The 24,048-nt window shown below is 49.9% G+C and overlaps 2 protein-coding genes across 8 annotated transcripts in view; both read right to left on the reverse strand.

Annotated features, from left to right (window-relative positions):
• NFATC3 (nuclear factor of activated T cells 3) overlaps nucleotides 1-2,489 on the reverse strand; it is a 138,987-nt gene extending 136,498 nt beyond the window's left edge. For both annotated transcript variants that reach the window (XM_041770053.1, XM_041770054.1), the window contains exon 1: nucleotides 2,363-2,489. In XM_041770053.1, the coding sequence (XP_041625987.1) occupies nucleotides 2,363-2,465 (103 nt within the window). In that variant the 5' untranslated portion in view covers nucleotides 2,466-2,489. The remainder of the gene's footprint in view (nucleotides 1-2,362) is intronic.
• A 5,266-nt stretch (nucleotides 2,490-7,755) lies between these two features.
• Nucleotides 7,756-24,048, reverse strand: part of DUS2 (dihydrouridine synthase 2) — a 53,790-nt gene continuing 37,497 nt past the window's right edge. For all 6 annotated transcript variants that reach the window (XM_041771830.1, XM_041771832.1, XM_041771829.1 and 3 more), the window contains 9 exons: nucleotides 18,791-18,856; nucleotides 18,537-18,607; nucleotides 16,490-16,576; nucleotides 14,987-15,155; nucleotides 12,556-12,677; nucleotides 11,091-11,240; nucleotides 9,792-9,879; nucleotides 8,561-8,634; nucleotides 7,756-8,334 (listed from right to left, as the gene is read on the reverse strand). In XM_041771830.1, the coding sequence (XP_041627764.1) occupies nucleotides 8,097-8,334; nucleotides 8,561-8,634; nucleotides 9,792-9,879; nucleotides 11,091-11,240; nucleotides 12,556-12,677; nucleotides 14,987-15,155; nucleotides 16,490-16,576; nucleotides 18,537-18,607; nucleotides 18,791-18,856 (1,065 nt within the window). In that variant the 3' untranslated portion in view covers nucleotides 7,756-8,096. The remainder of the gene's footprint in view (nucleotides 8,335-8,560; nucleotides 8,635-9,791; nucleotides 9,880-11,090; nucleotides 11,241-12,555; nucleotides 12,678-14,986; nucleotides 15,156-16,489; nucleotides 16,577-18,536; nucleotides 18,608-18,790; nucleotides 18,857-24,048) is intronic.

Consider the following 24,048-nt stretch of genomic DNA (forward strand, 5'->3'; position numbering starts at 1 on the left):
TCTCGTAGCTCATTTCACTGCATATTACTACCATCCTAAAGCCATGTCAGTTAATCCACTTAGTTCCTTCAACTACACTCATAATCATGCTTATGGAAACTAATTTTCTGAACAAATAATTTTGAATATATAACATAACCTTCTCAATAGAACTTTTAAATCACCTGCTATGCTATTCACAATAACCAAAGGTAGAAGAAATAGCCAAATGTCCATCAGAGGAGGAATGGATAAATTGGGGTATATATACAAGAAAATTATTCAGCTATAGAAACAAATGAAGTAATGATGTATTCAACATGGATGAACCATGACATACTATGCTAAGTGAAAGAAGCCAAACACAAAAGCTCACATTTGTATGATCCCAATTACATGAAATAACCAGAATTGGTAAATCCACACAAATCCCAGATTAGGGATTGGGCAGCCAGGGAGTGGGAGGGGACAAGGGAGAATGAGGAACAACTACTTAAATAGGTTTGAGGTTTCCTTCTGGAGTGATGAAAATGTTTTGGAACTAGATAGAAGTGGTTGCACAACACCGTCAATGCACTAGATGCCACTGAATTGCTCATTTTAAAAAAATTGACTTTTTCTCAAATACAACTGCTCAAGTTTAAATTTGGGAGTTTCAGTTACAGGTCAAGTTTCAAACCTTACCTCCTTCGGAACCCATTTTAATACCAAAATGGTTTTGGGGGTTTTACGGCAAAAATCACTTCTTAAAATGCTGCTCTCATAGCTTTTAAATGTTATCCAATATTTTAGAATTCCTACTTACGTGAGGATACTCCTTTATTGATCATGAATTTAGTATATAACATGCTCTAATCAAGTCCGTGCTAAATAAAAGCCTACAGACATAAAAATGCTCACTAAAACTCATTAAATCTCAATAATCTAAATACACAATTCAGCACTACTCTCCGCACAAATGCCACTTTTCCCATTTCTACTTATAACAAACACACCACCCCTCAGTCTGCCTGGGAACGTAATTATTTGGGTTATGTGTTCCCCCCCCCCCCCCCATTTCCCAAGCTCCTTGAGGGGCCTCAGTCCTTTTCTGCATGCAACACAACACTACAAAGTACCTAACAGTATCTTCAACCTAATGGGTGCTCAAATAACGTCAGTGGAGTTGAAATAAACGCAAGCAACAAATTAACTATTACAAATTACTATGTTTAAAAGACAACATACATAGACTAAAAATAGTCCACAAAGAAATCCTTTAGCTTCACGTTCAGATATATTTTTGAGTTATGTTTTCAGATGTTTTTCAACGCAAAGCTACAATTAGTCGTCCGAGGAACACCAATGTGATCATGAAGTAATTCACCTAATACCCAGAAAGAATAAATAGGGATTAGTCTTATCCACCTCTCTTTTGAAATTCGCCTGCATATGCAATAGGGAAACTGAACTTAAACCAGAGTATTCCAAACCAGGTCACAGGAGAGCTCGAAGTCCCCAGCCATCCTGTTTTCTGTTTCCTGATTGGTCTGACCTCCAAGCATTATGGTGCCCAACCTTCGCAATTCACAATCTCCTTTAAAACATCTTCTGAGGTGAGCTTTTGATTAAAATAAAAATTGACTTCCAGAACTTTCTAGAATTATGAACAAGGCACCTCACCTTTTTCTTTTTTTTAACCTTCCGAAACACTTTGCTCAAGAAAAGAAATCCAGTTTTCAGTCAAGTCCCGTTATAGTTACACTTCGAATTAAATGTGGGCCATAAACTTGCACAAGTGTTAGCGCGATGGCATTACTCTCCTAACAAAGTAGATTTAAGCGGACAAGTGCAAGAATCTTTGAGAACTCCTACACCTCAAGAATGTGCCCCCTTCAAATTAAAAAAAAAAAAATGTTTAAAACCTGGGTTAGATGACAAGCCAAGTGCGCTTATACTTCACAGGGACAGCTTTCTCCGCACCACGCTGGCAAAGCAGCGACAACCAGACGCCACCTGGGCAACGGCCCCGACCCTCGGCCTCCAAACCGCAGGCGTCCACTGGCACAGCCGTCCCGGAGTCGAGTTCCCCTAGTCCGCTCCCAGCCAAGCCCGCGGCTACTTCCACGTCGCTGCGACCCACACACCTCTTCAGCGATTTAAATCCGCCTTCACTCACCGCACGCGCACGCGCGCACACACACACACACACACACACACACACACACACACACACACACACACACACACACACACACACACACACACACACACACACACACACACACACACACACACACGGCGTTACCAATCCCGGGACAACCCAGGGACCAGGGAAGGGGCGAGCTCGAGCGAACCAGGAGAGCAGGGGACGGTCCTCGGTCCCGCCCGGCCCGGCACCCACCTGCAGGCCGCGAGCCCGAGGGCGGCGGCGCCGGCGCCCCGTCCTCGCCAAAGACGAGTTTGAAGTCGAGCTCGTCGTGGGCGCCACAGTTTGCAGTAGTCATCGGCGTGGCCCGGGGTGCAGCGGCTCCTCCTCTGGCGGCGGCGGCGACGGAGGCGGCGGCAGCGGCGGCAGCAGCTCTTCAGCGCCGCTTCATGCCGGGCCGCGCGGGCCAGGAGGTCGCGGCTCCGCGGCGAAGTTTCCGGGCGAGACCGTGACACCGAGCGTTCCGTTCCAAACTCGAGAGCTGGACGCACGCCGAGCCGCACCAGGCAGGAGCCGCCGCCACAGCCTGTCGCTGGTGCCTAAGCCGCCACGGTCGCCTTAGCCGATATTCCCCGCCCCCCAACAGCCGCCGCCGCCGCCGCCAGCGCGTTGCCGCGCCGTGTAGCACGCCTAGCCCCGCCCCCGGCCGCGCGCCCATCGGACCGTGCTGCCTATAGGCCACTGGTGCGCCTGCCAGCCCAATGGCTCCGCCCCCATCACCCGCCTACCGCGTGATTCCCTCTCGGGGAGAAGGAAGTCACGTGCAGACGGAGAGCCGGAGAAGCCCCACTACCTCTTGGGAGTTGTAGTTCGGCCGTTATTCTCGCCTCAACTTCTAAACCGGGGCCCTCTAATAGGGTTGAGTGCAATCCAATCCGCCCGCCAACCGAAGATCCCTTTCCTTATTGGGCAGAGCTCACGTCGAGTGGGGTTCTGGGTTCGGTGACGGGCGGCTGAAATGTTACTCTGATGGCTGGGCTGGACGAATGTGTCGGGGCCGGAGAGGGTTACGTCAACGCCATTCACTCGCCCATCCCGCCACCCCGACCCTAATGGCGGAGTCTAGGGAAGGCAGGGCCGGGCCGAGGCTCCAGCTAGGTTAGGGCGGAGCGGGAGGAGACCTGCGCAGCGTTAGGAGTCCCGGGTCTCAGCTCAACAATGCAGACCCACCCCCTCGGGGCGGGGCCCGCGCCCGCGCCCGCAGGCTGCGCCTTTGTCTGCCCCTCCGAGCTGGCAGCTGCTCCCTGGAGGACAGCCGGCGCATTCGAGGCCTCGGCAAAGCCCCACGGGCAAGGTCGATCCGTTGCTGGAAGTCGAAGCCGACTGAACCAGAAAGCCTGTCCTGAACTCGCACCACTCACGGGCCTATGATCTCAGCATCCCAGTGCACATCCGTGAAAGCAGGAGGGCCCGCTACCCAAACTGAGTGGCTGGTAATGGAGAGGAAGTGACACTGTATCTGAAAAACTGTTTTTCGCTCTCGGTCCCTCCCCAGCGGGCCTGTCTTCCCTTGAGACCCAGGACGCCTCCTCCTGGGCCTGGGGTGGAGGCCGGCCGTGCCAGGGGACGCTGAGCCTGGCTTGTTTACTTAGGGCTCCTTCAAGATGCAACGTGGATTGGGAGCTGGGAGAAGTAACAGTGACCTACTTCCCTAACTCCAGGTCTCACAGGGCATAGTATCTCTAGAAGCAAATTGCTGTAGGAACCCAGGGCACTAGGTCTCAGAGGCCTGGGTGCAGGTGTAAGAGCCCAGGCACTCACCCACAAAAAGGTGAAGAGGACAAAGTACAATGCTTTGCAGAAAGGTCTCAATATATGGACTGATACTTGAGCTACCAGGGAGCCGCAGGGAAGGCCTAACTAGGCCTTGGGTCAGGAGGACAGGCAATGTCCAGGGCAGATGAGATGTTTGTCTTGGATTGATTCAGCCCTGAAGTCAGAAAATCTTTCCTGCCCAGTGCTCTGTACACATACCTGAGCTGAACCTAGGGACACAGAGATAAATTAGTCTCCCTTCAGGGGTTGGGGAGAGGAGGCCATCAAGTCTATAATCACTACACAAAGAGATTAGGGATGTGCCAGGATCTACAGCAAGGTTCACAATCCCTTGGGGTTACAGGGCCTCCACACGACTAAGTAGGAATTGGAAAGATGGCCAAGAGGTGAGGAAGATGATTCCAGGCAGCGAACAGATTTCCAAAAACTTAAAAAGTACCCGCAGTGAGCAGAAGCCAAAGGTAAGGCCAGATGAGTGGGAAGAGTACTATAGGCCACTGCAAAGTATCTAGACTTTTTATCTGAGGGCAGTAGGGAGCCATGGAAGGATTTAGAGCTAGGAATTTACATATTTAGAATTCTGGGAGAGGAAGAGATTAGGAGCAGAAGAAAATAACAGTCAAAGAGATGGAGCACATGGTATTGTGTGGGTGAAACATCCTAATGAACAATTTCAGGATGTGTTGTCATCCCCCTGCTAAGTCCCCCCCCCACCCCCCCACCATACTTCCCAGGTTACCATCTGAATTGAGAAAATAGATCTTTATCTAGCCCTTCTGCCCTCCAAACTAGGGGCTCAACTAGGCAGCCTAGGGGGACTGCAAGAGGGAGACCCCGAACCTGTCAGCCACACCACTGGGAAGGGACCACACAGGAGCTGGAGATGGCTTGAAAAATTCACCTGTTCACCAAATGCAACCGTGTGTGTGTGCGCGCGCGCGCAATCCATCTGTGTTCCCAGCCAATGTGCACCTGGAGAACACTTAGAAGGGGTTAGGTCTTAGGAAGATTTCTGGTCTGGAGGAAACTGAGAACTCGAACCTGGATTGATCAGAGCTGGAACAGCAGTGGGCCCTGACTGCGGGAAGAGTGTTACCACTTTCATAAGAAAGGCGGCCATGGCTAAGAGCTCTGCAGGCTGGTACTGAGGCCTGCCCCACTCACACATGAACTCTCTCCAACCCTTTTCCTCAGCCAGGACCTCCCTTATCAGCTCTTCCTCAGGCCAGCTCGAAAGCTCTTTTAGATGGATGGCAGGGGATGGCCATCTGACCTGCCTCCAGCCTTTGAGAGTCCTGTGAAACCAGGAGGCCAAGGGACCACTACAGTAGATAGGACTCCAGACTAGTGGACAGGACCGTGTGGGTCCCTGTACACCCTGTCTTCCTCCTGTGTGAATGTGAGCCAGGCCTGAGATTTGGGGAAAGCCATTACTTTCATCAGCTGCCACAGGCCTGGCTCTGAGCCCCCAATGTCAAAGACTCTCCTGTGGTGTCTGAGCCATGGGATGCTACAGCTTGGCCTGGCAAGCCCAGCCCAGCCCCCTTTTGTTCATTAGGGGAAACGGGAACCTTAGAGGAAAGTCAGAGTTTAGAAAAGTTCTTTCCATGCCACATATCCCATTCAACGAGCTTGTTGGATTCTTTTTTTGTGGCCGCTCCCCACTCCCAAGCCAAGGAGGGACTATAGCAGACACAAGAACTGCCCTTGAGCAGCTCCCAATCTGGGCAGAGGTAATACTGGCCAACTACAATTGAAGAGAGTTGGTTGCTGAAGTCAGCACAGGGTGCTGAGAAGACAGGGTCAGCACTTTGTTCTCGGATACTAGGCTAAGGGGTTTGGACTTGATCCAGAGGGCAGTGGAGAGCCATGGAAGAGTCTTGAGCAGGAACCAGGGATTCCCCACTCTTCTGTGCACAAAGTCCAGTCTTCTTGCTGTGGCCTTTGGAAGACGTGCCATCCTTTCCAGCTTTGCTTGTCCCTACCTCTCAGGCTCAAAACCATGTGTTCCCAAAATGTGATGAGCTAATAAGCTCTCAGTGTAGGTGGCTGGAATGGATGAATAAGTGTCATGGACACTAGCCCAGAGAGGGGTTTGGGCATCAGAGTGGCCTGAGTTTAGGTGGGCATGGTGAGAACAATGTGTGGAGCTTTCAGATCTGACTGGGCCCTCCCAGTTGGTCCCAGGTCTTAGGCAGGTCACTCTGAGACCAGGGCAGGCATCGCTGAGGTATGCTAAAGTGAGACCATTTGAGAGCCAGCATACCCAGCCAGGATCTTTGCCAGGTATCCTCAGTCGTGGAACATACACAAGCCCCTCCTCACCTGCTCCCCTGTGAATGACACTCTCCCTGGTGCTTTTCCTGGGCCCTCTAAGTTTTCATACTCCAGCCTCCCATCTTAACAGCTGACCTCCACCCCTGCCTCTCCTTTCTCATAGCCCAGAAATAAACCGACCCCATCAGAGAAGGGGCTTCCCCAGGAACAGTACATTGGTGGGAAAGAGGCCTGAGGGTACCACCCAACCCTACAGAAGTGGATCTTAAGACTGGTATTTGACCCACCACAGGGTCCTTCCACAGCCCCTGACGCGCTTAGGATGCCTGGGGGTCTACTGGGGCCTCGGTGTCCACCCTGTTCCAGTATGAGGAAAGACAAAGGGAGCATTTTAACTGAAACGGTTTTTTGGTGAGAAAAATCAGAAACTGTGCCTAAAGCTTGATGGCTGAGACTGTACCAAGTCTCAGCCTGTCTCCTGGGCAGAGCTCCTTCTCTTGGAGCATTAGTCTGGGAAGCTAGGGTAGCCCCAGCATGGAGTGACCCTGTTAGCCACACAGTGTGCCCTATCACAGGCCTATTTATCCTCCAGCCTGCCTCATGCAAGCAGAGAGCAGATCTCCCTCTCAGAGGAGGGCCCTCAGGCCCAAAGAGAACTAGAAGTGACTTGCCCAATGTCGGTCAGCAATGGGCTCCGGGAGGCGGCTGGTAGTGTGGTATCCTTATCTGCATACAGAACAAGTGTGCAGGGAGGGGCAACTCCAGGACTGAGAGGCCTCACCTGCCTGAACTTTGACTCAAGCCACAGGGCCAGGGGCTGCCAAATGGCCGTGAGGCCAGACCCTAGGCCTAAGGGAGAATCGGCCTTGCCCTAGAGGAGAATGCCCCTCCCCACAGAACTTGGAAAAGGGGAGGAGAAGTAGTGTGTTTACAGTGGAGGAAGCGGGGGTGGTGCAGGGCAGGGACCTTTGGTCAGAATGCCCCTCCCAGTAAGAGGGGGAGGCCCCAGGAGATGTGGTAGCCGTTTGTTTGCTTCTCACTGCCAAGAGGAAATTAAAGAGAATTTGCCACTTCCTTCCGGCCCAAGGGATAGTGGGGGCTGGTGGCAGGCAGTGGAGTGGGTGGGCAATTGTCAGGGCCCCAAGCTGCTGGCATCAGCAACACATACGCTCAATGTTCCCCGTCTGGAGCAGACACTTCATCAGGTCTGAGCTCCAACCAGCTGGGGGTCGGTCAAGCCCAGGAACCACCCCCCCTCACCTGAGATGGTCCCTTACTGGAGCACCAGATACCCTAATTGTTCCCCAGATTCTATAATACCTCTCATCATGAAAGTCAACTGATAGGCAGTACCTCAGGTTTGCCATCAGTAGAATGGGCTTCTTGGGCCTTCCTGGCTCAGCCCAAGTCCTGCGAGCATTAAAGTGATACCTCATCCCCCACTTCCACCCAGAGGAAGGATGGGTAGGGGTATTTTTAGGAAGCTCCAGCTGTGCATAAAGGGTGGGAGTAAAAAAAATATGCCAGGCCATGAGTATGTGTGTGAAGATGCCCAGGGCTAGAGCAGCCAGCCATGGGTAAGGGTGGGCGTATCTTTATTGCACTGTAGCAATGTCAGGTTGAGGGGGTGCCACATGAAAAGCTCCCGTTTTCAAAGAAAATACTGAGGTCACTGGGAACTTGGCCTTGCTCCTCAAACCCACCAAAGGAGGTATACACCTTAGGCACCCTTTAGCCAGTGCTCCAGGCTGATGGCCCAGGTAAGGACCTCCTAACTCCTGTCAGGAACAGAGAATTGTCCAGTGGCATCTGGTTCATACCCACAGACATCTTATGGCCAGGCTTCTGAGATGAGTGACCAAGATAGGGACAATGGTCACCAGCCTTCCAGAGGGCTCTCTTCACCACTTCCCAAGGCCACAAAGAGCTTCTTGCACAGCTCCCCAGGCACTGCTTGCTCCTGAGCTCCAGGACCCCCAGGGTCTTGGTCAGGGGCCTCCCGCTTGCGCTTGTGCCAGGAGGGGTTCTCTTCACCCAGCCGACCCTCAGGGAGGCCGCGGCTCCGCAAACAGACGATGGCCGCAGCCTGCTCCGCCAACTTCTTAGACTTGTCCCTGGGCAGACAAGGCATGGGGCAATAAGGCAGGTAGGCAGGCGGGCTGGTTGCAGGACTGGAAGCAGGGAAGGCCTAACTTTATACACCCTTGCCAAAGATTCTGACAAAACTGAGGCAAGGGGTCATCGCCCAGGATGCCACTAGCCAGGTATGCCATCCTCCCCAAACCCTCCTCAGCCAGGCCCCTCATCCCAAGCCCCAAACCCACTGATGAGGAAACTCACCACAAGGTGGACTGGTACTTTTGCTCAGCAACAGTCACAACAGAGCAGAAGAGGCGATCCAGGGGGCGCTGAACCTGGTGCAAAGAGAGCAAAGGAAACAGGGATGGCTCCTTGGGGGCAAAAGAAATGAGCCCTGGGGGTCACCTGCAGGGACCACGTGGAAGACAGAAAAAGGGAAGTACTTTCCACATAAGATAAATGAAAGCTACCCATATCACATGCTCCTCCCCAGCAGAAGTGCCTGGTGCATCTGCCAAGAAGAAAGGCAGAGACATAAACAAGCAATGACATTCCAGTGTGTCAGGAGTTCAATCATGTACCTAAGCAAAGGGCCATCAGAGCCCTGAGCTGCATGTGACTATGGATCCGGATCCTACTGACATCTGGATGGGCCAGGTCACCAAAAATGAGAAGGAATTACCAGATGGCAAAGGGGTGAGAGGGGACAAGGATGGGGCAGAAACGGTACACTTGGTAGAGCGACCAGGTGATAGGGCTGGACAAAGAGCTGAGTGGATGAGACATGAAGCAGAAAGGCAAGAAGGGAGCTTTGTGCTCTGTGCTGAGGTGCTAGGACTTGATCCAAAAGGCACTGGGGAGAGGATGAGGACTTGACAAGGAGGCAGAGGTCAGATTCATTCTGGAAAAGTCACTCTGGAAGAGGAGGACACAAGTTCTGAAAGGTGTAAGCTTGGAGATCAGAGATTGAAGGCCAGTCTAGAAGAGACAGAGCAGCCTTAATAACACATGGTCATAGAGACCAAAGAAGGTGAAGCAAGACTGTTTTAAAGTTTCCACCAAGGAGCCTCAAGTCTGGGGCCCAATTCTGTGCCCCATTGGCTGAAGCCTGGTCCAAAAACATGCCTGCCTAACTCTTAGGTTTGAGCATCCTTCCTATGTGAGCCAACTAGTCCCTTCCAGAGCAGTCACTCTTATTTAATAAACACCACTGGCAGAGACTGGCCCCAGTGGCCCCTTACATAGGTCTCAAGTTCAGTTTATGAAAGTGGCCAGAATTAGACAACGGGCCCACTGTTACAGGGAAGGGACTATCATATCAGCAACTGGTCCGGCCACCAGCAACCACTGCATGCCCCTGGAGGGCAAAGCCAGGCTGCAGTCAAGCAGTCTGGAATTCAGGGTACGAACTATGGGTGTGTTGGGGGTGATGGCACCAACAGTGGGAGCACTATAGAACTGAAGGTGGGGCAGGCCACAGCTAGGAACTCACCGTGTCATACACAGGCTGCGCCAACTTCTCCTTCCGGCACCATTCCAGCAGGCACATCTTGGGGGTGATCTGGGGTGAGTATGCTCTCCTGGGGCAAGGAGGGGAAGGAGTAAGGCTCACCTACCATCACCACCAGGCTGTTGTCTTAGAACTCCTGTACTTATTCCCCTGAACTCCCATTTCTGTCCCACCAGTCGTGTGTGGCCTGGATTCTACCTAATGGGAAGATGGGCTTCAGCATGCTTAGGGAATTGGGATATGAAGTTAACTGCCAACACTCTGAACTCTAGCCTAGAAAACAGCCTTCCACAGCCAGAAATGAAAGTACAGGGGCTCTTGCGTGGCTCAGTTAAGTGTCTGACTCAATCTCAGTTCATGTCTTGATCTCAGGGTTGTGAGTTCAAGGCCCCCATTGGGCTCCACACTCACTGTGGCACCTACTTAAAAAAAAAAAAAAGGAAACAAAGTTCAGTTTGCCTCTCAAGTCAAGACAGAAGGGAGTGAGTGGGGGTTGGGAACATGGGTGGCTGCATGATGGTCTCAGATCTAGCTCAGTATCCACCCTTATTATGTCCCCTGAGTATTAGGATGATGTTTCTGCCTTGAACTCAGTGTACTCTTATTTCAGAGACAGAGTTGGATTGTGACACGGTGACAGGGTAGAAGGCTCTATATTCCAACTTCCCACCAGAAGCTCTCCCCAGACTGCCCTACAGCTGTGCCCATAGTCCTCTCCTCCCAAGCCCTTGCTAGACAAGACTGGCTCCTGGTATGGGCCTGGGGACCTGGGAAAGGCTCAGATCCCAGATGGCAGAAGACAAGGATAAGGACCTCCCTCAAAGCTGAGTCACACTCTGAAGCAATAATCATCATGGGCTACTTCTGACTAGAGAGGGTACCACAGGGCTGGTATGGGCCAGTGGGTATGGGCAGAGGTTGCACAGCCAGATGAGGGCAAAGGTCCCAATGCCTTGGAGGCACCTAGCTGTTTGGGACCAGGAAAAATGCACAGACTTTCAGGAACAGGAGACAAGCCCTCCCACCCTGAGTTGTGGGATGGGGTCAATCTAAGAAAAGGTGAAGTTTTGTCATCCTGGGACAACATGCACATCCCTGACAGTGCTGCCTGGGCTTTCAGGGACCATCTTCCTCAAAGTGCCTTCTTGGAGATGCTGAAAAATAATAAGTATCCCAATCAAGAAGACTTGGGGTCCCTAAACTTAGCATTAACCATGTACAGAAGCCAACCATGTACACTGCCAGTTGAGGGCAGTGGCTCTGGCCCAGCTGGAGACCTACCGGTCAAACTTGACAGCCATCTTAATGACACCTGAGGTATCTTCAACAGGCTCCCGTGCAGCCTCTGGGGTCCTAGCCAAGAGCTCAGCCCGCCGGGCATTTAGCTCTCGTGTCGTCTCCTCGTAGAAGGCACCAAGGCCAAAGGCCTCACTATGGAAGGACAAGCAGAGCAGAGAAGACCCCTTAGTGGAGCCAGCATCCAGGAAACTACTGCAAGAGCCCAGGGACTCACCAATGAGATATGCCCTCTGCCCTCCCCCCTCCACCCCAACACACACACGCACATGCACACGCACGCAAACACCACCAAAACCTAGCCATCAGAAGGTGCCACTACCTACCCCTGGGATCAGCCTGGACTGGCAAAAAGTGAATGTGAGCCTCTGAGGGTGGACACTAGAGAGTAGGCTGAGTGAAAGGTCACCTCTACCACCTAAGCCCAGCCTCTCTTCCAAAGAAGAAAATACAAGCAAGTGTCCCCAGCCAACAGTAAGTGAACTGACCTACACTGAACAAGCACCTGGGTTTTACACAGCCTCATCCTCATGAGGGCCCAAGGGAGGAAGAGACAGAGGCCACGACCACTAAGTGGTTCCCCACTTCCTGCCCCAGCCACAAGCACACAAGCAGTTAGACCTAGCCTAAACTGAGGTACCACCCAGAACTACAGAGTTACATTCTTTCCCTTGATTGACAAGACACCCGAGTCAAGCTGGTTAGGCTCTATGGGGTAGGGCCAGCACCAACAGCACAAGCCTGGAGTTAGGAAGAGAGTTCTGGCAACTCTTTGCCCTTCTAGAAAGCATTTGGAGGGCTGAAGAATATTCATGAGGATGGGTGCGTGGGCTCAAGTGTGGTTTAGGAAAGTTTCTTTGAGGAGGAGGAAACAGCAAGGAGGAAAGAGCATTCAGGCAGAAGACCCAGTATGAGCACAAGTATGGAGCTGGGGATAGGGACAAATAGGGAGCCACAGGGACAGGTAGTAGGCCAGGCTGTGAGGGGCCCCAAAAGTCAACCACCTGAATTGGAGCTATACCAAATGTAGAGGACCAGCGGGTAGCGTTCCAGACTGCAGAGTAATGGGTTGTGGGAGCAGGCTCAGGCCAGGGGCTTGATACTACAACCCCAACTCTCCTGACCATTGAATCTTGATGGCCTGATGTGTGACAGATCTGTTACCGTGAAAGCTCTTTGCTCCCCAGGAATTCCCAAGCCCAGCCCCCACATTCCTCCATCCTACTGGCACTCCAGTTCCCCAAATTCTGCTATGAGATCAGTCCAGGGATGGAAAGCTCCAAAGCTTTGTTAAGTATCGTATTCTGGGAGGTGAAACTGTACCACCATCCCACTCCTGTACATCCATTTCCAGAAGCTGTATCCCTGGTCCCTGATAGTCAGCTTAGAGCTCATAGTCAAGTCCGGACAACGTCTGTAAGGAATGAAGGACAGCCATTGCCCCTCTCACCAAATTTCCTGGGAAGACTGGGCGGCATGGAGCAACCTTCCCTGGGGTGATTCCAACTGTTCTCGCAGCATCTGGCACAAGCAGTACTTGGTGTTGGTGTAGTGGTTTTCATACTGTACAGCCTGAGGGAAGAACCAGCATGAGCCCACTTGCTGCCCAGGCTATGCCCTGATGGCAGAGAAAGGGGCTTTAAGGAGGCATGAGAGGTGTGCTTGCACCTGAGGTAATATGAGCCCCTGAGAAAAGCCACTTCCATCTTAACCATCTACTCCTCTAGTTAGCAGTACAAAGCTCAAGAGTCATAGCCGAGATAAGGATTAGGAGCACACTTGACTAGACAGCCTGAAGGAAGTCTAGGTGTGTAGCGAGCCCCTCCTGCTGCAGCCACCACAGGCCACTACAGAGGACCTGCTGCCCTTCCAGGGCAGGGAGGGGAACAAGTCAAATTCTGATGTGGCAGGAGCAGCACCAGGACAGGGGCGAGATTCTTCTATTTCTATACACAGTGAATACCTTCCTTTCCCACATCTTAAATGACCGGTCTCCAATATATGCTTGCATGGGAAAGCACAGCACAATCCACCAGTCATATTCCCATATGACTTGTCACCTCATTGAGCTTCACAAACCTCACAAGCGTGTGGTGCAGCTGTTACCACGACTCCTGACAAATGCAGGCTTAGGGAGGCAGGCTGGCTACACAGGGATACACACTAGAAGCCTGCGTGGCTGGGGCAGACAGAAAAGCAGTGGGTAAAGAGTGCCCTGGCCCGGGATCTCGGGGTGACTCAGTGGTTTCACGCCTGCCTTTGGCCCAGGGCGCGATCCTGGAGTCCCAGGATCAAGTCCCGCATCGGGCTCCCAGCATGGAGCCTGCTTCTCCCTCTGCCTGTGTCTCTGCCTCTCTCTCTCTCTATGTCTATCATAAATAAAAATAAATCTTTAAAAAAAAAGAGTGCCCTGTCCCTGTAGAACACCATCCCAGCCCTTGCCGCCTACACTCTTCTAATATCTTCAACTGGGCCTATATCTTCAGTGCCTGGGAAGGTGCCCTGACATGCTGAGGACAAAGCAGAGATACGTTGGTAAGCCCCAGCTAGTGGCAAGGCCTTGATTGAGTTTGTCTGGGACAGAAAGCACCTGGCTGGTCCAGAAACAGCCCTGCCTATGCTTGAAAGCCACTCCCTTCCTCCAGGACAATAGCTCTTGAGGAGCTGCCAAAGGATAGACTGAGTAGGAATGATAATATCACCTTTACCCAGGGAGCAGCGCTGAGTGTATCTTCTCTGCTACAGACATACCACCCAGCTGCAAGAGCTAGCACAGGTGGCCTGGGCTAAAGTAAGCCCTCCTTGTCTCTGGCTGACCCAGAGTACTGGGGAGCCTTGGTGGTCACCAACTTGCCCAACAGGACACCTGGAACCCAGGAGATGAGGGCTGTAGCATCAAGCAAGGGAGGCTCTTGGGCAGAAACCGCCCATTTTTGGACAGAAGCCTCAGGGCCTCCCCATCCCCAGCTTGCACAGTCTTGGGGATACCCAGTTGTTGGGCAGCCACAACTGAAGAGGGCATGGGCAGTCTGAGGATCTAAGAAGCTCTTGACTTTCCCAGGAAGGTGTGAGCTCCAGGATTGAAGAAGATGAGGGCTGGACTATCTGCTCAGACCCAATGCACTGAAGAATTAGAAGTCCAATATCTCTGCCTACAGACATGTACAGCTAATCAGAGTCATAGAATTCCAGGATTGTGCCTAATGCACAGGGCAGATGAACTGGTCAGAAAGTTCCTATAGAGGGAAATGCCTTTGGCACTACCATCAAATTCTCAGTGAGAGGAAAAGGCTAGTCCCTAATTAGAGGGTTAAAGTTAAGCTAGTCCCTAAATCAAGGGTTAAAGGTTTCTGGGAATTAGCAAGAAAAGAGTTTTAGAAGTGATTCTGACTCATGACCAGAGAGAAGTCTCTACAGAGATAATCTGTCCTCAACAACAGTTACAATGGCTCCTCCTGGCTAAATGGCTGCTCAAGTGCCAACCCATTGGCATGAATGTCTTCCTGACACAGATCCCACTGTCATTGTGCATACATGTATATTTGGGGGGGGGGGAGCGTAATGAGAGAGAAAGAGAAAGATATCATATGTTTGAGCCCTGGTAGCATCCTGAATCCAGGGGTCCTTACTATGACCCTCACACCTAGAAAGCTTTAGAAGGAGGTAATGATAGGGGCACGCCTCCCCAGCACACTCTCTTCACGTTGCAGTCAGGGAAACCCAATGCTACGTTACAAGAACTAAAAAAAAAAAAAAAAAAAAAAAAAAAAGGGAGAGGAACAACAGGGCTGCTGGGGCCTGGGGGCTCACCCAAAGCACTTTTTGCAGGAATGTGGCAGACAGTAAGAAATGTTTCTTTTGAAAAAAGCACATAGACGTACATATCGGATGTACTTCTGCATGACTTCCTCCAGGGGTCGCAAACCCTCCTTGAGAAAGATGGATGGGTTCCACATGGCGGCTCGGGCAACCATCACTGAAGAGGCTGCTGTAGCTTGTCGAAAGTCCTCTATGTCCAAATACTTTTGGATGTGGTCATGAGATCCTCCACTGAAAGGCAATAGGGGAGTAAGGGGTGTCCCCACCCTCATACCAGCAGTTTCAGAAAATGACAACTCCCAGAACTGCTACTTATTGTGTGGTTTGGGCCAAATCCTTTAGCTATGAGCACTTTGAGAGCCTGGAGGTCATAATACACACCCCGCTAAGGGGTCAGGAACACCAAATAAAATAACACAGTGAAAAAGCCTAGAACCAGGCCTTGCACTTACCATGTCCCAGAGATTTTTACTTTCCTTCCTCCTCATCCTAAACAGTGGCTAAAGCCAGCCCAAATCTGAAGACATGGGTCTGTAAGTAGATGCTGGGATCGCAGGAAAACCCCTAGCCTGGGGCATCTATATACTGACTAATGGGTAGGTCAAAAACCACAGACACAGTAGAGATGAAGAAAGGAGGCCCAGTTTGGTTGCAATTTCCCTTCCTGCCACTCTGAGGCCCCAAGGGCCTCCTTGGAAACCGCTCTGTTTGCATCTGTTCCATTAGGAGTTGGATGACAATCTCAATCCAGAGACAGCATTATAAGTATTATGAGGAAGACCCTCAGGTGGCAGCAGCAGCAATGGGATCCAGGCTCTTGAGTAGCCCTACCCTCTCTAAGCCACTCCTACAACTTCTTGGCCTAGGGACAACCAGGCCTGGCTAACACCCTTGACTTTACTTCCCTCCCTCCTTCCCACCAGTCAGGTATGCCTTTCATCAGGGCTTCGGGACTTTGGAACCTCTCTGTTCCCATCCTGCCATCAGGCTCTGTGCATCGTAAGGTGCAAGGCTACACTGGACTCCCGACTGGTCCACACAGCCAGCTCCCCAATGACAACTGGACACTGTCTTACTACTAAGCCTCTAGGCTAGTCATTGATACCTCACAACTACCCATTTCAGTTCCTGGTCCGATAGCTGCCGAGAATGCTTTGGATTGTAACCTGCCTTATGCCCCCTGAGCCATATCTCTGTACACTCTGGCTTGTGACTACTCACCCTCCACCCTGCACACCTAACTCTGGGTGTGACATCACTTTCCCCTGGGCCTACCTCAGTGGCCACCTTCTCACTCTCCCTGTTCCCTGAACACTCCTTACCTCAACCCATCCATCAGAATTGCCCTGCCTGCTGCACACCAACCCCAGCCACTTACCATAGGCTAGGGGACTCAACAGGTACTTTTCAGCCTCATGCCCAACCTCATTTTTTTGTCCCACCCTTTTTTCCTTTTCCCTTAGGTCATTTTTTAATGCTATCTCAGTCCTTTTTTGTAGGCTACCTCAAGTCTCTCCGAGTGAGGTGGAGCATAAAACAGTAAATGATAAACAAGAGAGGCTTACTTGGCTATGACAGGAATGGAGAGGGTTTCAGCAATGGCTTTAATGGCTTCACAGCTGACAGGGTGCTGAGGTCGTTCCTCCCGCTTCCTTGGAGATAAAAAGATGGGGCAAAGGGCTGAGGCTATGTCACAGTTCGAACAGGTTTACCTTAGCCAAACCCTACTGTCCTCCCTGCTGAACCTCAGCAAAGTCATGTGGCCATGAAGCACAGTGTTCTGGGCTGCAAAGGATGTCTCTCCATGACCTCTATTTGAAGGGGCAAAAGCAGCATAAGCCCCTCTTGGGAAAGCAAGTCCAGCTCTTGCAGGCCTGCAGGTAAGGCATGGCTGCAGACGGCTGGTGTGGGTGGCCTGGCTCCCAAGGTCACAGTGCCTTTCCCTGGCTTCCCTTCACCTCTGCTAGAGATGAGGGACAGTGCTATAAGAATGCTGCCCCTACTGTCCCAGTCCTGCCCTCCCCATGAGACTGGGAACAGCTGCTGCCCTCAGTCTGGCCACTCCCACACAGCTGCCTATGCTGAGGCCAAGTTGGACAGCTGATCCTGGGGAGAGGCACCTGGCACAGGGCAGACCCAGCAGCCAGGATGGGCCACAGATCATGGCTGTCACAATGTGCCCTGGGGAGGCAGGACAACAACCTGGGGCCCCTCCTTCCAAGGTCAATTGCAAGATGTTCTTGTGTATGAGTGAGTCTTAGGGATACAAAATGAATACTGATCTAAGTCGTGCCCAGGAACGAGCAAAAGAGATGGTCAACCAGACAACCCTTGCACAGGTCTTGCCTGGGCACATCCCTTCTGGTACACTCCTCAACAAAAGGGTCAGGAACCACACTACCTCAAGCCTCCTCCACCTCCACCTCTTCACACCCCCAGCAGCCAGTCTAGTCCATCCTCAACAGCTTTGATGGCCAGAAGGCCCTTTTTCAAACTCACCCAAATCTGTCTTCCTGGTGTTTCCAACTACTGGCAAAAACGAATAGCTGTGTTTATTCAGAGAATACCATATGCCAGTCATTGTGCCAAGGTTAAATATTCACAACCTCATAAAAGCCTCAAGACAACTCTATAAAGCAGAAATTATCTTAATTTCCAAATGGGGAATGTGCTGCTCAGAGAGGTAAGTGATTTGTCCAAGGATACACAGCCAACAAGCAGCAGAGCTGGGAGCCCAAACCAGGAGCCTACAGCCTGCTGTGACCTGGAGGAACATGTGTGTACATGTGTGTGGCCTTTCACCGCCCCCTACTGGCTTTGACCCACACAGCTCTGCTTTCTCTTACATGTTGGAGTTAATGGATTCACTTCTCTGAAATGCTGTAATAGACACAACCAGCAAAATGTGGACTGTTCCTACACGACCCCTGAACCCGAAAGGAACAACACTCAGAGAAGAGAGATCATTCTAGCCAAAGGTTGTGGACCTGGGATGTACAAAAGCACATCTAGACACAGGAAGCAAGTTTGACTGGGAAACCAAAAGTAGCCATCAGCAACACCACAGCTCCCAGAAGAGAGCACATTAGCTACAGATACAAGGGCTGTTTCAAGCAGTCATTGTGACAGCTGGAAATCCAAGAAGGGCAGACAAAAGAGATGGTGCCTTTAAAAGAACAGCCATCTGCCTGGGATCATTCAAGGGAGAAGCCATTGCTCAACGTAATGGAAAGAAAATGAGATTCAGAATCAGAGTTCTAATTCCACCACTTCCTGGCTGCAAGATACAATTCTGAACCTATCACTCAATCTCAACCATTTACACATCCTGAGGGTATGGGCGTTTCTCTTTCCTCTTGCGTCTTTAAACTCAGTCTTCGTCTCCTTCTGTCTGTGTCTTTAAACTCAGGGCAGTGTCTACCCAGTTAGGTGCTCACTGAATGAAACAAGGAATGCCAGCCTGTAAAGGGTGTGACTGCCCTCAGGACTTAAAGGATGTTAAAGAGCTAGGCAGAGTCAGGCTGCATATGTAGAAAAGTTGGCTGTCACCTGGGGTCTGGTGATGCCTGAGGACCTCTTTGCAAGTCAGTCACTAGATAAGCAACTACTCACCTCCCATGAACTGTGACGGCAGCGATGCCAGTCCTCTCTATCCGCTTCACAAGGCTCAAGGTATCTTCCAGCTGAGGAAGAGGACAGCCCAGGGTGGTTACTGAAGCTACCCAGGAAACAGCTGCCAGCTCCCAAAGTGGGCTCAGCCCTGCTTTCTCCTCCAAACCTAATTCAGCTCTTCGAGAATCATCCACCACCCCCAAATCAACATCCCAAGAGAAAGTGGACCTTGAAATGTAACATATCATCCTTACTGATGGCAGGATGCGAATCTTGCAGGTCACAGGTCTGCGTATCCCTTTAACAAGAGTGCTGAGGATCTGCAGAGAGGAAAACACAAACTCTTCTGGAAAAATAACCACATTGCTCATACTAATTACCTGTGCTACAGACCTTGGCATCACCATGGCATGGACAAGTCCATGTTCATGTATGTGTCCTTCCTTTCCTACACTGGCACCCCAGCACCAGAAGCCCCTTGCCTGGTATTCTGTGGTATACATATATTTGATAAATGAATGAATGAATGGGTCTGCATGCATGTCTATGAAGAACACAGTAAACCTTTTGCCAGGCAAACATCAGAATCATCTGGAGATGGGACACCTGGGTGGCTCAGTGGTTGAGCATCTGCCTTTGGCTCAAGGCGCGATCCCGGGGTCCTGGGATTGAGTACCACATAAGGCTCCCAACGGGATGCCTGCTTCTCCCCATGCCTATGCCTCTGCCTCTCTCTGTGTCTCTCATAAATAAAATCTTTAAAAAAAATCATCTGGAGAGCTTAAGAAACACAGAATCTTAGATTCTACCCCGAGTCTCTAGAGGCAGGGCTTAGGAATATGTATTTTCAAAAAGGCTCTATATTATTCAGCCATAAAAAGTAAGGAAATCCTACCATCTGCAAAAAACACGGATGGACCTTGAAGGCATTCTGCTAAATAAAATAAGTCAGAGAAAACAAATATGGTATGATCTCACTTATACATGGAAGCTAATAAAAAAGCAAAGCTCCTAGAAAAAGAAACCAAATTTATGGTTACCAGAGGTATTGGGAGGGGGAATTAGAGAAAGATGGTCAAAAGGTACAAACTTCCAATTAAGTACTAGGCATATAATGTACAACATAACGTCTGCAGCTAACACTGCTGTATGATATCCAGGAAAGTTTTAAGAGAGAGGATCTTAAGAGTTCTCATCACAAAGACAAAGTGTGTTTTGTTTTGTTTTTATCTTTATAGTATAGTTGACAATGTGAGTTTGAGAAGAGTTTTCTAATTTTCATTTTATTGTAGCTATATGAGATGATGGATACAGAATACAGTGCAGCTTACTGTGGTAACCACTTAACAATATAAGTAAATCAAACCATCATGCTGTATGCCTTAAACTTAGACAGTGATGTATGTCAATTTCTCAATAAAACTAGAAAATCTTTTCAAATTTTAAAAAACACACTCCTTCGTCAACATAATTCTGAGGCCTCATCCTGGTTGAGAAGACATGGCCAACAGCTTCTTTCCTGATTGAAGGCAATGTTCTCTGAGTGCTGTTCCAAGATCTTCCAAGTAAGAGAACCAGGAAGGTTGTACAGGTCCTGCCTAGGCCCTGTCCTCATGCGACTCTCTTTAGGTGAGTTGGATACACAGAAGCAAAATTGGCAAAGGAAAATATAACATATTCAACACATTGAAAAGCACTAATTTGCACAGTAACTGCAAAGGACTTTTCAAAGAAAGACCAAGAAGTCACATAGGAAAGAGTCAAGAGAAGTAAGCAATGCCAGATCTCATATGAATCAGAGATCAAGAGACATGATCAAGATGACAATGAACATCTGTCACATTACTATATTCTTCCCTCATTAAAAATTTCAGGCTAGAAGTGCCTGGCTGCTCAGTTGTAGAGCCTCCAACTCTTGATCTCAAGGCTGTAAGTTCGAGCCCCACATTGGGTGTAGAGATTACTTTAAAATAATAATTTTTAAAAAACTAAAAACAAATTCAAGTTAGGCAAGCTGGAGGGAAGGTGATCCCAAGAGCCCTCTTCCAAGAACTGGATTGCCATCAGGGCACAGGGGACACTCATGCAGCTGCTGTCAGTCTTGGTTCTAGACAAGTGGGGGCAGCAGAGAGCCAGACTGCAAGAACCACTCTAGGAGGCCTTTCTCTCAGGCCTCAGCTGAGGCAAACCTCTCTTGAAGACATCAGACCAAGAGGCTGGGCTGACAAGGCAGGTAGACAGATCATGGGCAAGAGAGGGCCTACTAGCCTAAGCACAAATGCCAGGAACTGGCAAAAAAGAAAAGTCCCTGGATGCTGCCCTGGGAGGCAGACTGGGCCTGTGGTCCTAGGGTCACTCTGGCAGGCTTTAAGGGGGCAAACTACCGTTTAAGGAGGGTAGACTGCCAGATCCACTGAGATACACAATAAAAATTCTCCTTCTAGTCTTATCCCTCAGGCTGGCAGTACCATCTCTGGAAGGTTCCTCTGCTAGTGCTGACTTAGAATCCCCTGAAGTTTCGTGACTAAAGCAACATCAGCTAGTTTGATCCAGTTCTCTGTTTTGCAGAACTTCCTTTGCCGAATTTCATCCAAGTAGCTCTAAGCACTTTCTTTGGTATTTCTGTTCATTTCATGTGCATTTTCAGAATCAGGAAGGAAATTAGTAATCAAAATCCCCAGCCACCTGCAAGGGTCACATTGAGGGGACCAAGTGAATAGAGACTGTTTCTGGCTAGGCTCTAGCATGAAACCCTGCCGGACTCAACTCTACCAGACCCAAGTCACGCCACCCATCTCTGTGGTGTGCAAGTCTGTGGGGGAGAAGGACCTGAGATAAGCTCCTAACACAGGTAACATGGCACATCTACCCACAGGAAGGCTCATCTCACCAGATCTACTAGCTGACTCGGGAAAAGCAGACTCATAGCTCCCCTGGTTGTTGTGGAATGGGTAGAAAGGTGGATGGGAGAACATAGGTTTAGGAATCACTGAGAACTGAGCCCCACCAATTGTTAGTCATAGCCCAAGTGTACAGAGCAGAGGGGAATGCCCTGAGCACCCGAGGGAGGGGGGACAGGAAATCTTGGGCAGAGAGAATATTGGGTGAAAGAGAGGATATTACTAACCTAGAGTCTAAAACTGAGCTTCTTAGTCTAGGGAGGATACATCAGAGTTACCTAGGAAGTTTATTTTTTTTTTATTTTTTCTAGGAAGTCTTTTTAAAAGACTAATTCATACTCCCTCCCAGCCCAAGAGTATACAGAATTCTCAACAGATAAAATCCTATAGAATCCTTTATTATTATTATCATCATCATCATCATCATCATCATCATTGTCAAATATATATAGCATAAAATTTCCCATTTTAGCCATTTTTAAGTGTATAATTCAGTGGCATTAATTATATTTGCAATGTTATATAACCATCACCACCTCCTATTTCCAAAATTCTTCATCACCCAAACAAGTATCTTTGTTTTGAAAAAATGCTGCAGGTCATCCTGAAATGCTCCCAGAGACAGAACCATGGACCTAAAACACCAGCCTGGAAGAACTCACAAAGCTCTCACCCAGGTCCCCCAGTCTGCCAGCTGAATTTGAACCTGTATCTAATCCAGCCCACTACTCTTAGGCCCCATCTGGCTTTGTTGTGGAAGCCTACAACCTCCCCTCCATGAGGCAAACCACAACCACTAGCCAACCTAGCCCATCGAACCACTCCACCAAACAGAAAAGGAATGGAATAAACTGAGCAGTGTAACTCTGCTGCCTCATGTATGAAATGTGCCTTTTCCAAAGAGGTGCAGTGGAGAAGACAGAGCCAACAGTATGGGAGGGAGCAGCCAGGAGGCTGGAGGATAGGGTAATGTCTGTGGGCACATGATGTAAAGCAAAACCACCTAACACTGGGGCCTCTCCCCTAAGTGTGGTGATGAGCTGAACATCCACAGTTGTCCAAATCCACTCCATTCTGCAGAGATGTCTGACTGGAGGTTCCTAAATCCAGATGTCTACTGACCCGTAGCTAGACACTTATAAACTATACCCAGGCACCGTTAAACTGAGGTACCATCAAGAGGGGGCAACTGATACTGGGCTAGGGGTCCCAAGATCATGGCTCTAGCCTTGGCTCTGCCAGCTATTTGCTACATAATCTTGAGCCAATTATTTTTATCTCTCTGTGCTTCAGTTTTACTATTCTTAATCATATTGACATAACAAATGCCTCCCCTGTCTACTTCAAGAGGCTTGAGGAACAAACTGAATATATATACATGCATACATAAGCACATTATATATGTAATCATCATATAATATGTGATTACACATATATTATATAGTTACATATAACATACATAATGTGCCTATGTGTGTGTGTGTGTGTGTGTCTATATATATATATATCCTATCTACACATGGGAAAAATGAAAAAGCACCAAGCCCATCAACACACTGGTCTTCCAATATCCCAAAGACAGTGGGGCTGAGGAATATACATGGCTGACCTGCAATACAGCAGCCAGCACAAGAAATGGCAGCTTTTCTTGGTAGTGCCTTATTCCAAGTTGCTCTAGCCTATGCGAGGCACTTGGAGGCTTAAAGCCCAGACAGGGAAGCGGGAAGGGAGAATGAAAATAAAGGAACTAAGAAGAGCAACAAGGAGAGAGCTGGTGGACTGAGAAAAAAGTAAAAGGTATAAATGGTGCTGCAGAAATGTCACCCTTACAGGCCTTGGCAGCTCACAACACTGGGCAGCAATGCCAACCTGTCGACAGTGCCTCATAAACCTGGCCTTTGGAATCACCAAGGGAAGGGGACCAGAGGGGACCAACGTCAGCTCACCTCAGATGACACTGGCCTGACTCTCAAAGGCTGATGACAGACTCTACCAGTAGGGAGGGGACCCACAGCTGCTCTCAGCAAGCCCCCTGGGAGAGGCCATCCCACCCCCACTGCCATTGAGTCTGTCCACAATCCACGGGTAGCCTGGCCTATGCTCTCATGATCTCCTCAGAAGAGAGAACAGGCCATACACAGGAGGCTCTAAATGACTCCTCAAGCTACCTGGCTCTCAGGTGACCTGTCCCTAAGCCTTGGACTTTTGAGGAACTCCAAGGCTCTTGTATGCTCTCTCAGATGTTCCGAAATCTGGCTGTATGTCACAATCACTGGGTAGCCTTTCAAAACTTTTCCAGACTCCAGGGGGCACCTGGCTGACTCAGTCGTAGAGCGAATGACTTTGGATTTCGGGGTAAGAGTTCAAAGCCTCATGTTGGCACAGAGCTTACCTTAAAAAGGTGGGAAGGGGGGAGCACTTGGATGGCTCAGGGGTTGGGCGTCTGTCTTTGGCTCAGGTCGTGATCCCGGGTCCTGGGATCGAGTCCCGCATCGGGCTCCCCGCATGGAGCCTGCTTCTCCCTCTGCCTGTGTCTCTGCCTCTCTCTCTCTGTGTCTCTCATGAATAAATAAATTAAATCTTTAAAAAAAATAAACTAAAATAAAATATAT

Source organism: Vulpes lagopus, chromosome 10, assembly GCF_018345385.1.
Source record: "Vulpes lagopus strain Blue_001 chromosome 10, ASM1834538v1, whole genome shotgun sequence".
Taxonomy (NCBI): Eukaryota; Metazoa; Chordata; class Mammalia; order Carnivora; family Canidae; genus Vulpes; species Vulpes lagopus.